The sequence below is a fragment of the Bos indicus x Bos taurus genome, chromosome 2, assembly GCF_003369695.1.
Source record: "Bos indicus x Bos taurus breed Angus x Brahman F1 hybrid chromosome 2, Bos_hybrid_MaternalHap_v2.0, whole genome shotgun sequence".
NCBI classification, from domain to species: Eukaryota; Metazoa; Chordata; class Mammalia; order Artiodactyla; family Bovidae; genus Bos; species Bos indicus x Bos taurus.
Window position 1 is genome coordinate 99,368,172 of NC_040077.1, and position 15,981 is coordinate 99,384,152.

Consider the following 15,981-nt stretch of genomic DNA (forward strand, 5'->3'; position numbering starts at 1 on the left):
TCACACACATATACCAATACATATCTACAGAACCAGTTTTCAAAAGAGATATGTAGCATGGACACATTTACTCTTGTTTGAAAGTTATCCTTGGAATGTTCTCCCATAGGGCTGTACTGACTTTCTCCTGCCTTCCTTTGCCCAGTGGCTTTCTGTTGCTACTGAAGCTTGTTTTGCCACATTCAGCAGGTAGGGCATGCAGGAGAATAAATGAATAAATGTGTTTCTCTTCCAGTATCCCTCAATCAAAGACTGACAGCTGGAGTCCTTCCATCACCTCCCTTGAACTTTAAGGAGAGTAACTCTGAGGCATATGTCCTACACGAGCTGCCAGAATCTCTCCAATGGAAAGAAACTCCAGTTACTCATGATGGCAGTTGGTTTTACTGATTCCCCTTTCTCATTTCCATTTCTCCTTACTGATGAATCCCTCACCTCCAAAATAAACTACTTTCACTCAAATCCTTGTCTCACGGTCAGCTTCTGCTTCTGGAACAACTTAAACTAAGACATATGCCAAAAATGACTTTTAACTTAAAAAGTGTGGGAATATTTGCAATTTCAGCTCAATTCTTAGGTCCAAATTACAAACAGTTTTGCTAACAAAGACCTTTTTATTGATATGTTATTTAAGCACTTACAATGTTCTACACACATGACAGATGAGCTAAAAACTTAGGTACGAAGAGTAGCTATGTGTTTGAATTAAAGTTATACCAGTCTACTTAAAATGCTTAATTCACCATTAATTTTGCCAGTTCAGCTGTGTTTTAATCATTGTGAAGCTCTCCTAGTGATATGAAAGAAGTTGAGAAAATGCTTGCTATCTATTGAAACTCTGCCAATAGCAGTCCATCAATCTGTTAATCTTCTAGCAACTATTCAGCAGGTAGGAAAAGTGCAGTCAAAATATTTTCCCTCATTTCTTTTTTTTTCACTTTTAATAAGATCAGACTATTTAGAGTCTGTTGGTCACCAGATCCATCAACTATCTAGAAAAATGATTCCTTTCATGGCTCAATCAGAGCCTCATCTAAATTTCAGCAGAAATCTATGACTTCAAGCTGCCATCCCTACTTCTGTTTCCATGGGAATAGACTTCAGATGAGGGAAAAGAAAAAATGAATGGGGTTAGGAGCTTTCAAATAATCATTCAAAATCATGATGAGGTTTTCAGAGCTTCTTTCCTAGGTGATTATTCTGTAGCCTCTTAACCCCTTTTTGCCAGTCTGTTTCCATGGAAATATGACAAAAATGGCTATCCAATTCTCCAGCAGAGATTATTAGCATTCTTGTGAATTTCAGCTTTGGCTGCAGTCTAGACTGAGTAAGATCTTTCTATACCAGTTTTACATATTAACCTACACTGTGTCTACACATTGTCATTTTTACTTTGAAAGTTCCTTTCACAAATTTATACTGTGACATTGCTGAAAAAGTCTTCAGTTTTACATATTAATATATGAATCAACTGCAGAGAGTGTCAGAATTTTTAGAGTGCAGAAGGAAGAATATTTAGTTACTGGATTCAACAGATGTTAGATAGGTGTTGGTAGATATGCAACAAAGATCATTTTTAAAATATTTAGCAATCGGTAAGACACAGCGCTGAAACTAAGCAGGACCCTGTGGGGCTCCTGGGCCTGGGAGCCTTTCTGCTCAGCCCCCACAACCTTGCCTGAGTTCTAAAAGAGAGGTTCAAACAGTTGCTAATCAGAGAAGGGAGGGGATGCAGAGACAAGGGAGGAACAGCCCAGAAAAAATAGTGTAGCCTTGGGGCAGGGCCCTGTTTCCTCTCAAGAGATATACATAACAATATCTTTGAGCTCTTTACAGAACTAAGTTCAGTCACTCAGTCCTTCTGATTCTTTGCAACCCCATGGACTGCAGCACACAATGCTTCCCTGTCCATCACCAACTCCTAGAGCTTGTTCAAACTCACGTCCATCGAGTCGGTGATGCCATCCAACTATCTCATCCTCTGTCATCCCCTTCTCCTCCTGCATTCAATCTTTCCCAACATCAGGGACTTTTCCAATGAGTCAGTTTTTCGCATCAGGTGACCAAAGTACTGGAGCTTCAGCTTCAGCATCAGTCCTTCCAATGAATATTCAGGACTGATTTCCTTTAGAATGGACTGGTTGCATCTCTTTGCAGTTCAAGGGACTCTCAACAGTTTTCTCCAACACCATAGTTCAAAAAAGAACTAAAACCTCCAACAAATGGAAGAGTAGCATTCTTCATTCCAGATAAAAGGAACTCAAAGCTTTCAAGAGAGCAACTGAGGCCCTATTAAAGGAATGCAGGCCCAGCATACACCCTAATTTTATCAGCAACTCCACCCTTAAACCACTGCTATAAAACTCCTCACTAAACCATCCAGGGTTGGGACAACCAATTTCAAGAGTGAAAACCTGCTTTGTTCCCCTCTGCCTTGCAAAGCAATAAGCTATTCTTTTCTACTTCACCCAAGCTCTGTCTTGGAGATTCGATTTTGCACTGGTACAGGCAAGCAGGGGCTTTCTCAGGTGGTCCTAGTGGAAAAGAACCCACCTGCCAATACATGAGACTCAGGTTCAATCCCTGAGTCTGGACTATCTCCTGGAGAAAGCAATAGCAACTCATTCCAGTAATCTTACCTGGGAAACACCATGGATAGAGAAGCCTGGTGGGCTATAGTCCATGGAGTCATAAAAGAGTCGGACACAACTTAAGGACTAAGGTACAATAACACTTTGAGCTTTTGGCAATCAACAATAATAAATAGAGCTTTTGGCATCAGCATCAATCAATCAGAGCAACTGGTTGGTTTCACTAAAATTATCAGCCCTATTATACGAAAACCAATAAGTTATTAAAAGTAGATCTATATAAGATGGTCATAGCATTATACCCAAATTATCCAGCACCACGAAATGAGCGCCTATAAAACTTAACAAAAGAGCTTACAAGAGAGAAGGGTAGAAATGCACAGCAATTCATCTTTTTAAAAATCAGAGTGCATATACTTTCATATAAAGGTCATTTGAAAATCAAAATCATTCTTATTACTGAAGACATTATGCTAAAGTTAGAGAAAGGATGCATATGGGTCTTTGATAGTACCCCTGGCAAGATACCTTGTGTTGAATGTAAAAAAATAACAGCATGCTACATATCAAGTCTCATCTGTCGTATCTTCTGAAATTTGCTGAACAGTTCAATCTAGAATTTTTGCTAGGGGAAATCAAAGTTCTGATTGACCTTATAAAGTACACTTAACTTTTCAGAACTCTCTTACTATTCTATGAAAAAAGTGAAAGTCAGACTGGGCCTGCCAGGCTCCTCTGTCCATGGGGATTCTCATGGAAAGAATACTGGAGTGGGTAGCTGTTTCCTTCTCCAGGGGATCTTCCCAACTGAGGAATCGAACCTAAGCCTCTTTCATTACAGGCGGATTCTTTACTGTCTGAGCCACCAGGGAAGCCCAAGAGTACTAGAGTGGGTAGACTATCTCTTCTCCAGCAGATCTTTCTGACCCAGGAATGGAACCAGGATCTCCCATATTGCAGACAGATTCTTTACCAGCTGAGCTACCAGTGAGCTATTCTATAGTTGGAGCATTTTACCTATGAGGTCTTGTCTTCAGAGTTGAATTGAAAAAACTAAGTTTCAATGAGCAATTATCTGAGTTACTAGGTTCCTAATTTAAATTTAATGGCAACTATCGAAACTAATCTTGATTGATGTTTTCAACTAAACAGATGATAACAACAATAAAACAAAACAGTCTGGTTAATTTTTCAAATCATCATCACTACTCTCAAATGCAGTTTGGCACAGTGCTTAAACACACGGCCCTTGAGAGCAGGATTTGGTCTGCAGGCCAAACCTGGCCTTCAGCTTGCTCGTGTAAATAAAGTTTTACTGGAACACAGTCATACTCATTCCTGCACTATTTTTTTTAATTGTTTATGGCTGATAATTTACCAAAAGGAGAGAGCTGAGTAGTTGCCACAAAGATCACATTGCAGGAATAAGCTGTAATATTTATTCTCTGGTCTTTTAAGCAAAAGTTTTTTGATCCTTGTTCAAGTCTTTAGTTATAACATTATGCCATTACAAGAGAAGACAGTTTGAAGTTGGAGTCTTTTTTTTTTTAATTTTAAAAGTAGTCAATAATGGATAAAAATGTGATCGCCTGGTGTCTGTACTTACATCCATAAATTCCACATTGGCTTTGGGACCAGTTGTTTCATTAAGAATCTTAATAGCCACAGGAATCTTCACTGTTTCTCCTTCAGGGACCCAAATACCCTTTGTGGAGAAAAAAATTTCACATTAAATCTATATTAACACAGATACAACATTTAGATCAGACACAAAATTTGATTTAACCAGTTATGTGCTTTCATTACCAGAAAATGAATCATATATGTATTCTGCTTTCAAGGTGTTTACACTATTATAAAATTCATTTGTATACACAAAAAAAGCTTTAAACAGTTAAAAAAAAAAAGAAAGGAAAAATCATTGAAATATATATAAAACAATATTTGACTTGGATGATATCATCAATTTCTTATGACTTTGAGAAGGCTGTTCTGATTTTTGAACTTCAATTGTCTTATTTGCAATTTAGAAGACTGGGCTATGTAATGTTAGTGATTCTTCTCAGCTTTAATATTATCTAATTATTCTGCAACTAAAAATACAATAAGATAAAAAAGCACATTCTCATGCATCAAAATTCAGATTGATTTAAGAACTAATGTTCTAAGGTGACTTTTTAAGAATTAGTTTTAAAAGGCAAGTACTAAGGAGTATTGAACACATATTAATTTGTCTATATTCTTTAATACTATGTATGTACCAAGGATTTTTATTATTTCTAAAGTAATATAAAATATTTACATTAGTCATTGCGAGTTTTCTTTTCCTATAGAAATACAATATGAACAACATCTATGTATTGTGGGAAAGTATAAAATAGGTAGAGTTTGATTAAAGTATAATGTTATCTTAAATAACAGCATTTCTGGGTAAATAATTCCACCATTTAACTGAGGACAATGATCCTGATAACATAGGAATGCATGAAATATACAAGAACATTTTTTAAGTGTATCCTTCCAAAAGCACACAGAAGCAGATATGAGTCTACATGTAAAAAAATATCTCAAATTTTAATTTATTAGCCTTGACATTAAAAACATCTTCTAAGGACAGTTTTAATATTAAAATGAAAGGAAGCGAACAGCTCCATTTCTTGATTTTCTTAATATCATTTGCTTGTAATTATAAAGATTTTTGAAACTTTTTCACGTAGTACTTCTATGCTAAAATGTATATATGTTACCCAAAGTGGTAATAACATAAGAGAGGATAGAAACATAGGAATTATTAAAAAGTCAAAATAATAAAGAAAAAAAAGACTTAAACCTTTAGAAGTGAATTTAATAGTGAATAGGGAAATCCATCTGTCAAATGCAAAATAATAGGCCAAGCTTTCTATGGTACAATTAAAAAAAAATTATTAATGTAGAAATAGAGGGGAAAAGCCCAAGGCTTGATTTCTTGTTGATGGTACTAAAGTGGAGAACAGGCTTACCATTACTCAATAAAGTAACCTGAGAAGTGGTTACCTTATAAAGATACATAATCAATATGAAAATATATCTAAAGTATACTTTCAAAATAAGAAAATAAATTCACTATAAATTAATTTTCACTGCTTTCAAAATAAGTATAGCCATATAGTCATTATTTCCTAGGCCCCATGGGATCAAAATTCAACTATGTTGATACCTATGATATTGGTTCAAATAGTTTATGTTTAAGCACAGCATTACTCCAAGCAGATGGAAAAATTAACTGGTAACTGGCTAGGCAAATTTGCATTTCTGTGGTCAAGAATAATTCTTTATAGTTTAAGATAGCATGTCCTCGTAAGAACTAATAATTTTAATTAAAACTTAAGGTCAACCATACACACTATAAGAATAAAATTTAAACATACTTATGGAACTTTCAAAAAGCTTTTAATAGAAGTAATTTCAATAAGTGTACACCACTCTTGGACAATGGGCAAATAAGTGTTGCTAATAAAACATTATTAATAAGGCTTTATTATTAAATGTCAAAATAATTAATATTTTTCCCTGCCGAGGTTACTAGACAACATTTGGTCTTGAGTTATACAGTATTCATGATTTACAATAAAATTCAATTTCTAGACCATATCATCTTTAAAAACATAAGGGTGATTATATGCCAGGTACATTTCAAGATTGAGTTACTTTTAAAATGGAAGTCCATATTTTTCTAACGTGATATAATTAAGAGAAACAGATAAGATAGTTTGTGTCTCTGGACATACAAAGATTTTGAAGACCAGAAAGTACCAAGTCAGCTAATAATTTTAAATTTAACTGAACAAAATACACAGAACAGGAGATTTAGAAACATTTGCATTTGACCATAGAATTAAAATTTTATTTTAAAGAGATGAGATTATTTTTGGTAAACTCAGGAGAGAAAATTAAGGTTTATATTCCAATCATTAATAACTTCCAGTAAATAATTCTGCTTTTAATATAAAAAAACAACATTTTAAGATACAAAATTCTCAAGATCTGACCTATTTTAGCTGATATATTCTTTAAAATGTAAGCTTGCATATCGCTTTAAGAAATTTGTCAAAGCAAATTTTGGTAATTGAAGTAATGGACATTACAAAATGGATTTAGTATTATCCCAACAGAGTCTCTTATTCTTGTTATTTACAATTAAAAATAAATTTCACCACAATTAACCTTGAGCTTGGCCTTTGAATTGGTTTTGTAATTAAGTTAAATAAGTAAACATACAAATGCCTTCATTTGAACTCTCCCTTTCCAGAAATATCTCTCTTATTTAAAACCCATGATGTTACCGTCTCCTTCTATCTAACCTGAACTTTACAAAGTCACTTTTTTAGTTTGCATGTAATGGTGAAGACATTAAAACTGGAAATTATCTGTTAAATTATAAATGTTATAAGGTAGGCAAAAAAGTGCTTTAGAAACTAGTTTTACTAACACATCAGTGTATTTCTGTGTGTTCTGAAGAGATGGGCTAGTAGGGTCCTGATGGATAGGTCTTTGGATTGTTGATTTAAAAAAATGCATGTGAGAAGTGCAACTAAATTTTATTTGGGGCAAAATGAGGACTGAAGCCCAGGATACAGCACCTCAAATAGCTCTAACAAACTGCTCCAAAGAGGGGGAAGGTCAGTATTTATGTGATTTTGGTGGAGAGAGAGTACATGCAATTGAGCACGTTTCCAGAAGATATCTGCTAGTCTCATGAAGCCTTTTGCTAGTCATGAGTAAGTCATCACTCTGAAGCATTTTAGTACTTTTCTACGTATGAGGAGATGTAAGAATTGGGTTCATAAAATCGGCTCCTGAAAATACCTACCTGAAGACCTGTTCTGCCAATTTTTCCCTGAGCACAGAATGCCTCATTTCTGTTCTCCACCCTAAACTCCTTTCAGGGGATGCTGAAAATCAGCAGCACATGATTTAATGTTTGTAGAGGTAAATATCAAGTGTCCATGGCAAGTGCCAATTTGTAGTTGACAGGATCAAAGAATAGAAGAGAAGAGCAAAGAAAGAAGACCACATTGCCTAAGTCTGTCTAGGATATCTCCCTGTGTAGGGGCAAAGGTAAATGGGTTGGATCTGGGTATTCCGAAATAAGGACAAATTTGCCAAAGGCAGATGATATCAAAAGGAGCTCAGAAGGGACTGAGAGGGCTTTGCATCAGTATTTCCTGCTTTTTCATGACTGTCTCAAACCCAGCTTGGTCAATAAAAATTAATGAATTCATTTGTGTAGCAACTTCTCAATACTATAAAGATTCTTCTCACAGAATATTAAAAAGGAAATTAGATTGGCTAGAACAATAACTCTGGCTATTATTTAAAACAAGTATGAAACCAAACTGAAACTAACTGATGGTATGCGTTATTTTTTACTTACTTTATAAACAGTTCCAAAAGCACCTGAGCCAAGTACTTTCACTCTTTTGAGCTCAGTTTCTTTCAAAATACGAAGTTGAGCTTGATTGGGTGCTGTGCCACTGGGAGTTAAGGGTTCTACCAGCTACAAAGTAAAAGAAAAACAAAAAATACAGGTTATACAACTTTAAATCCAATAATCAGTGTTCCTCTCTCTGTCTGGTTTGCTTTCTCACACATAAAAAACACACACAAACCTATTTTATATCAACAAACCATATGTATATAAAATGTATCACTCAGCATTCCTCTAACCCTACTCTTTCTCTTTTGATGATCTTCACCTGGGTGAACACAAGTAACAAGTATGTACCTTGAGGTCTACTAGTCTAAGGGATGTTTTTTTCCCCATTTTTTATAGAGATCTAGAGACTAATATGGAGAAGGCGATGGCACCCCACTCCAGTATTCTTGCCTGGAAAATCCTATGGACGGAGGAGCCTGGTGGGCTGCAGTCCATGGGGTCTCGAAGAGTCGGACACGACTGAGCGACTTCACTTTCACTTTTCACTTTCCTGCATTGGAGAAGGAAATGGCAACCCACTCCAGTGTTCTTGCCTGGAGAATCCCAGGGACGGGGAGCCTGGTGGGCTGCCGTCTATGGGGTCGCACACAGTCAGACACAACTGAAGCGACTTAGCAGCAGCAGCAGCAGCAGAGACTAATAAGGGGCTTTTAATTCTACTTCATGTTCCTTCTTCTGGACAACTTCAGCTAAAGTTTAGAGATTTTACTTATTCAACTGTACTCTATCAAAGTTTTGTTTTGTTTTTTTCATTTCAGGAAATTTAATACAAAAATAAAAAAATTTTTAATTAAAAAAAAGCTACCTTTTTTTTTTTTTTAAGCATATACTGTCTTTACCAAGGAAGTCAGGGCAGATACATAAAAAAAGAAAAAACAAGCTAGCACAATGTCAATAAACAAACACAGTGTTTTTAAATTTTTCATGTACGTGTAAATTACTGGAGGGTTTTGTTAAAATGCAGATTTTGGTTCAGTAGGTATGGATTTGGGGCTGAAATCTTCATTTTTATAGAACTCTAGAAGATGCCTCTTTATGATGTTGCTCCTTGAACACATTTTAAGCAACAAGTCCCTAGAATACCTTCCAGGTAAAAAATTGTAAAACTCTATGAATTGATTCTAGATCATAAATGAATGCTATGGAATGAAGAGGAATAAAATAACAAAGGGAGAATGAGGTTTGCTTTTTTGGCTTCCTCAAAGGAGGTAGACTTTAAAACTAGTCTTGAGATAATAAACATGGATGGACATGGGGGAGGACACTGTCACTAGGGACAGGTTAGACACAGCCTCAAGAAGGAAGACGGCACGGAAGAGACTAATGCACAGAGAGGGACAGGTCTGAAGGCTGAGATTACGGTGGGCGATGCCAGATCCGGAAGGGGGCTGGTTATGGCCCAAAGGGGTAAGATTAGGCTGATGATTTTAGATGTCATGGTTTAGATGCCATTCCCAGAGAGAACGGGTAAGCAGGAGAAATGTATGTAAATGTGTGCCAATTTCTTATGTGAAGAACAACAACAGTAACAAAAATGTAGACAAAAGAGAGACTCCAGATACCAAATAGTCTATACTGAATGTTAAAATTTTAGAAATGTATCTATGCTTGAGGGAAAAAGCAAGTGAGACAAATAAGAGCTTCTTCTTTTTTTTAAAGTTAATAAAGGAACTAAACTTTACAAATAGCTTGTTCTTTCTCAGCATGAGGAAATACTTAAGGGCTACTCCTACTCACATTGTCTTGAAAACCACCACACTATTTCAAAATGTCTGTTTACAAGGCTAACTGCAGTGTGGTCCTCCAACTTGGTTATTATTATAATGTTCCTGTGAACATCACAGTCTACTTAATTAGCTGAACAGGATCATGAATATAAGTAACAGTTAGGAATAGTTAGCAAGGATTTGGGAAAAATGATAAAAAATATCAATAAAATTAGGCTTTTTTTAATAGTTTGACAATGCACTGCTATTTCATTTTCAAATTTAAATTGTAATAATGCATATAACTGCATGCAAGTCACATAAATCTCAGAAAGAACCACACAAGTCTTTATTAAAGCTGAACACAAAATCTCCTGCAGAGGATCCTCTTCATTTGAATCCTGCTGTGCAGAATTTGTTTGGTAGATTTTGATATATATACTTTGTGTGTAATAAGAAACTTTTATAAATTATTTCTTAAATCACATGTAAAAGTCATACAGAAATCATATGTAAATTTGGGAACTGGATTTTTTTTGCACTTTGGGTTAGATACACTTAACATATATATGTGTGTGTGTGTGTGTGTGTGAACTCTATATATAGACATGGGCCTCCCAGGTTGCCCTAGTGGTAAAGAACCTGTCTGCCATTACAGAAGACATAAGAGATGTGGGTTTGATTCCTTGGGTTGGGAAGAGCTCCTGGAGGAGGGCATGGCAACCCATTCCAGTGTTCCTGCCTAGAGAGTCCCATGGACAGAGAAGCCTGGCAGGCTACAATCCATAGGGTCGCAAAGAGTCTGACACAACTGAAGCGACTTATCACATAGCATATATAGACCTATACTATGCAGTACTTTCATATTTTGAAAACGTCATAATTCTACCTGATAAGTTTAGTCCTCTGCAATTTTCTTAAGTATCATTCAATTTTTTTTTTACAAACACATTTTTCCCCAGGAATTTGAGCATTATATCATTAAAAGAAGCATAGTTTTATTTTGTGATGCAGTATGATAAAATTTAAATCTGTGGGTTTTTATACCATTGCTGCCACTCATAAGCTTAGAATGCAACTTACCCTTCCTGGCCCTTCATTTCACATCTGTAAAGTTGGTGTAGCAATAATTACCTTAGAAGATTGTTAAAGGATAAAACAGTATAGAGCATAGATGAAAAATTTTGGAACGTTATCTGCCATAATATAGGCAACAAATCTGTCACTTCAAGAGATAGGATTGTCTTTCATTAATATATTTTTAAATTACAACATCTACAAAACCATTAAGCTTATCCGCATTTCAATAAATGTATGTTAAACAAAAGATTTCTTACTTTTATGTATGCAACAGAAAAATAGACACTGTGGGGGAAAATGATTTGGGGAAAGTGTATCAGTTTTAAAAACCTTCCAACGGCACATCAGATTTTAACGACTTTCACCTTTGAGGCAAGATTTCTTGCTTCAGTAATTGAGAATTTAAGTTGATCCTCTTAAGAATTCCTCTTCTGTTTAGATGGTAGAAAATCATAGTTATTTACTTTTACTGAGAGAAATATGGGAATTCAACAATAATCTAATTTTGCCCTAAGTGATAACTTTCTATTTAAAAAAAAATAGAATATACTTACAAAACCAATTAGTGTGCATTTATTTAGTAATGAAATGCCAATTTGATGGGCATTCTTAGAAAGCACTGTATTAATAAAACAAGACAAACAACTCTTTCATAGCAATGAGCCTTTCCTACACAAGGTTAAGAGACAGAATTTGTCTTCTATTTATTCAAGAATCTAAATATCCACTGCTATACCAAACCTTCCATTCTTCTTCAACTCTAGTTTATTTACTTCACTTTTCAAGATTCTCTCAGTGACTGTTCCAAACCAGCCATATGAGAGAATTCTGCCTGCCAAACTTATTCATGTTCACATGTACAAAGCTGAAAGTGATCAAGTTGGGTCTACTGCATCATCCAGCTTAAGTAGAAATTGTTACTATGTTTACTCTGTGTCTATAACTGACTACTTAATGCTTGAATGAGTCTATTGACAAGACAGCCCATTCTAATCTCAGATAACTTCCATCATTAGAAAGTATTTCCTTACATGTAGCTCTATAGTAGCTTTCTGAAACTGTCACATATTTCTTCTATCTAGATTCAACTTCTAGGGGGAAAGAGCTAAAATTTAATTCATTATCAGTGTGAGAAACTTATGAATGAACAAATATTCCCATTCCTGTCAGTGTTAAGAGGAAGTCAGACTGTTACATTGACAGAAAGCAATCTCAGAGAAGGCTGTCTCAGTACAGATTTGCTCTCAATTGTTCAGACAGGCATGGGTATGTGTATCAGGAGACAGAGGTAGGATTTAAGTTGAGAAAGCTATGGTAACACACATTCTTCTGCAACTGCTTTCCCTCTGATAGCCTGTATGCTGAAAATGATCATCTTGCATGCCAGAAAACTCAGTGCGGCAATGTAAAAGAAATTATAATATTTATGGATAATTTACATATTCACAATAACTAACATGCACAATATTAAATGCATAGTGTGGGAAGGTCTAAGCTTTATCCTGAAGCTCATCTTTTCACTGATGTTATAAGATTGGTGGCTACCCACTGAATGACCCTTAATTAAAGCATAAATTGTTTGTCGATCTGGCTTTATTTTAGCCAAAATAATCCTATCTCTTGCTAACATTTTTCTCATTCTGTTACGAAGATATCTTCTTACTCAGATATTTTCTAGATCTCCTACTTTGATATCCTAGAGCTTATTAATGGACCCCTGGCCCCCAAAGAAACAGATCTGTCTTTTCCCAATATGATAATTTCCTTGACTCTTGCTATTTGCCCTCTTTAAGTCATGAGCCTGCCTTGACTACATTTATTATACACTCTGATTTTTCATCAACTGTGTATAATAGAAAGTAGAAAATATTAGTCGCTCAGTTGTGTCCGACTCTTTGTGACCCCATCATCTGTCCATGGAATTCTCCAGGCAAGAATACTGGAATGGGTTGCCATTCCCTTCTCCAGGGGATCTTCCAGACCTAAGAACTGAACCCACGTCTCCTGCATTGCAGGCAGATTCTTTATACTCTAAGCTACCAAAGCATACTATAAAAACGTAAATCCTCAGCAGAAAATCAAATAGAATTTTCACTTGGATTAAGAACTGAGTATCATAAAAACCTTCTAACTCTAATGAAAGTCCTTAAACACATGAACAGAAGAAATGAACACCTCACCTCTGTTTCCAGGAATCTTCTTAAGGCCCTTTTCTTTTTGATGCTCTTCCTTCGAGCATAAACTGCAAATGTTAGGCCCACAATGACCAGGATGAAGAGCCCACCAATGACTCCAGCTGCAATTAGAGGAGTCCTGCCAACCAGAATGGAAAAGAGAATAATAAAAGTAAGAGAGAAAAGACAGAAAAAGAGGAAAGGATGGTTGTTTACCCACATATCACAAGTCTAATCAGTTAGAAGAAACACAAACAAAAACGCATTACCTTTTCTCATGGTAAAAACTGCATTTTTTTTTTTTTGCTTTGTTTTTTAATAGTAAACCATGCACAGACAACTAATCATTGGAGATGAGCAGCCACAACATGCCATTTGATGAAACATGTAAAATTTGATAACAAAATGAAGAATATATGCCAAATTTTTGATACAGGATCACTTTAAATTGTTTTAATTTTACTTTTATCTATAAAGAAGAAAAATGCATTTAAATAGTACGATTGTGATATATGCTATTATTTTCAACATTTTCTCTAAAGCAGGCTTTCTCAACAGTGGCACTATTGACATGCAGGGCTGGATACTTGTCCGTTCTGGGGACTGTCTTACACATTTTAGGATGTTTAGCAGCAATCTCATCCTCCATCCACTAGATGCCAGCAACACTCACCCTCTCTCCCCAGTCATGACGTGTGTCTCCAGACATTGCCAAATGTGTGTCAAAATCACTGCCAATTGAGAACCACTGTTTTAAACCAAGAATGAGTGGTTTGAGGACATATGAACCCCATGCCTCTGGCATACAAAGATACCAACAGAGAGATGCATTGACAAAGTGCTATTTCAAACTCTGTCAAGGGCAATTCTGTTGGGAAAAGGGGCAAGAGAAAGATGAAGAATTGGGTCAGACAGGTTTTCAGAGTTATGATGACTGGAGTAAGCATTATTATCAAAAGCATGACTAAGCATCATATATCCATGAAAGAAGTCTATATATTAAGTATTTTTTTTTATTGTTTCAACTTTCCATTAATGTCTTTTTTTTAAATTTTATTTTATTTTTAAACTTTACATAATTGTATTAGTTTTGCCAAATATCAAAATGAATCCGCCACAGGTATACATGTGTTCCCCATCCTGAACCCTCCTCCCTCCTCCCTCCCCATACCATCCCTCTGGGTCATCCCAGTGCACTAGCCCCAAGCATCCAGTATCGTGCATCGAACCTGGACTGGCAACTCGTTTCTTACAATGATATACATGTTTCAATGCCATTCTCCCAAATATTAAGTATTGAATAAAAATACATAAATAGCATTAAAATAGGAATATATTGACCAGAGATTTTTATTCTTAAAATGTTTCTCTAATATATTGCTTACTAAGACATGCTTTTGAAACTGATCACTTTTTGTTTTCTAATATTAAATTTTTTGCTTACTTGAAAAGTAATGTTTATGGTCTTAACTTCTTGTCCTAGAATAGTATCTATGAGCTTCCTGTGGTCAGTCTTGAAATACATTAATTTCATATGCCATATGAAACAGTTCAGAGTAAAACACATATTGACTATGAAGTCATGATAGATATCAAAACTAAAAAAGACTTCCCTGAATGCTCATGTTCTCTATGGTAAAGTGTTTTATGTTTTATATTACTATTTGTAGAAGAACCTTCTTTATACAGCTACACTCTTAGAAAAACAAAAACATTACTTGTTCCTGTAAGATAAAGTTTTGCTCAAAGATCAGAAATAATGAAAGTGGATGATCCAAAGTAAAATATTTAAATTTTAAAGAGCTATTGGAAAAAAAAAATTCTGTCTAACTTCTTCTACAAATGAAGTCATGTCTTTTAAACATTATAACTGTTATATTATTGTCATATAAAACTGCAAAGAAACCTTAAAAAGTGGTTCATCCTAAAGGTTGTTGCCTGGCAGTTGAAAGTCCTTCAGCACATTGAAATGTTGCTATAATTCAACCAGATTTTCCTAAATGGAATTTTCTAAAGATATAAAAATCTGTGCTGAGAAAATTACACTACAGTATGGAAACAAACTCATCATTATAATGCCTTTTGGTATGTGTAAGATCACATTTTTGGTATTCCAGTTAAATATGCATTTCAGAAAACATTTTAAGTCTTCAACTCAAGGCATATTTTTCAGCTCAAGTGCCTAATACATCTCTGAAAAGTCACTACTATAAAAAGAGTTACATTTTTGTTTCCTTAGCCCAATGTTTTATTGTAAAGGATTTATGCATGATTGAGAATAGTTCCCAGCATTTTCTTAGCTGTAGGTTTGAACTAAACTCTAATCTTCCTCTACTTATCCATTTTGCAAAAGAATAAATGGTATGTATTTATGAAAGCATTTGTCACTATAAATTAAAAGAAAATTCTCTATTTTTTGTTTGTCTTTCATTTTAAGAGTGATCATTTCCAACAGAACAAGATTCCTGACTCTATTTTTTTTCATCTAATTCAAATGAATATCAGTTATCATATCATTTCTATTTAGTCCTGGCAATGAAAATAAAACATTTAAAAATTCAACAGACAGCAATTTCTATGACTTTCTAGTTAGCTTTTACTTTTGTTATCTTCCTTCAGCAGTTCCTTGGTTGATTTGCATTTTTCGAGTTGTTTTCCTCTTTTACCACTTTGCAGGAATGGGAGTGTTACAAACAATCCAAAGAAGCAAAGAACTAGAGTTTCTGCACCTAAAATTCATACATAAATTCTTGTTGGATGTTTAAAGAGGCCTACTTCTTCTTAGTTCAGCAGAAGTTACTCTTGGAAAAGAAAAAAATAATTAACTACAAGGAAGCAATTAAGTTGAAAAGCAACAATGTTCTATAAGAAAACTTGCTTGTATTTTTAATAAGTGAATATCATGATAAAAGGTACTGATTTTGATTAAGAAGATTTAATATTCATAAAAAAAT

General features: G+C 34.9%; 1 protein-coding gene across 6 annotated transcripts in view; it reads right to left on the bottom strand.

Moving 5' to 3' along the window:
- ERBB4 (erb-b2 receptor tyrosine kinase 4) overlaps positions 1–15,981 on the bottom strand; it is a 1,287,830-nt gene that overhangs the window by 238,416 nt on the left and 1,033,433 nt on the right. For all 6 annotated transcript variants that reach the window (XM_027566608.1, XM_027566583.1, XM_027566617.1 and 3 more), the window contains 3 exons: positions 13,034–13,166; positions 8,005–8,127; positions 4,198–4,296 (listed from right to left, as the gene is read on the bottom strand). In XM_027566608.1, coding sequence (XP_027422409.1) covers positions 4,198–4,296; positions 8,005–8,127; positions 13,034–13,166 — 355 coding nt within the window. The remainder of the gene's footprint in view (positions 1–4,197; positions 4,297–8,004; positions 8,128–13,033; positions 13,167–15,981) is intronic.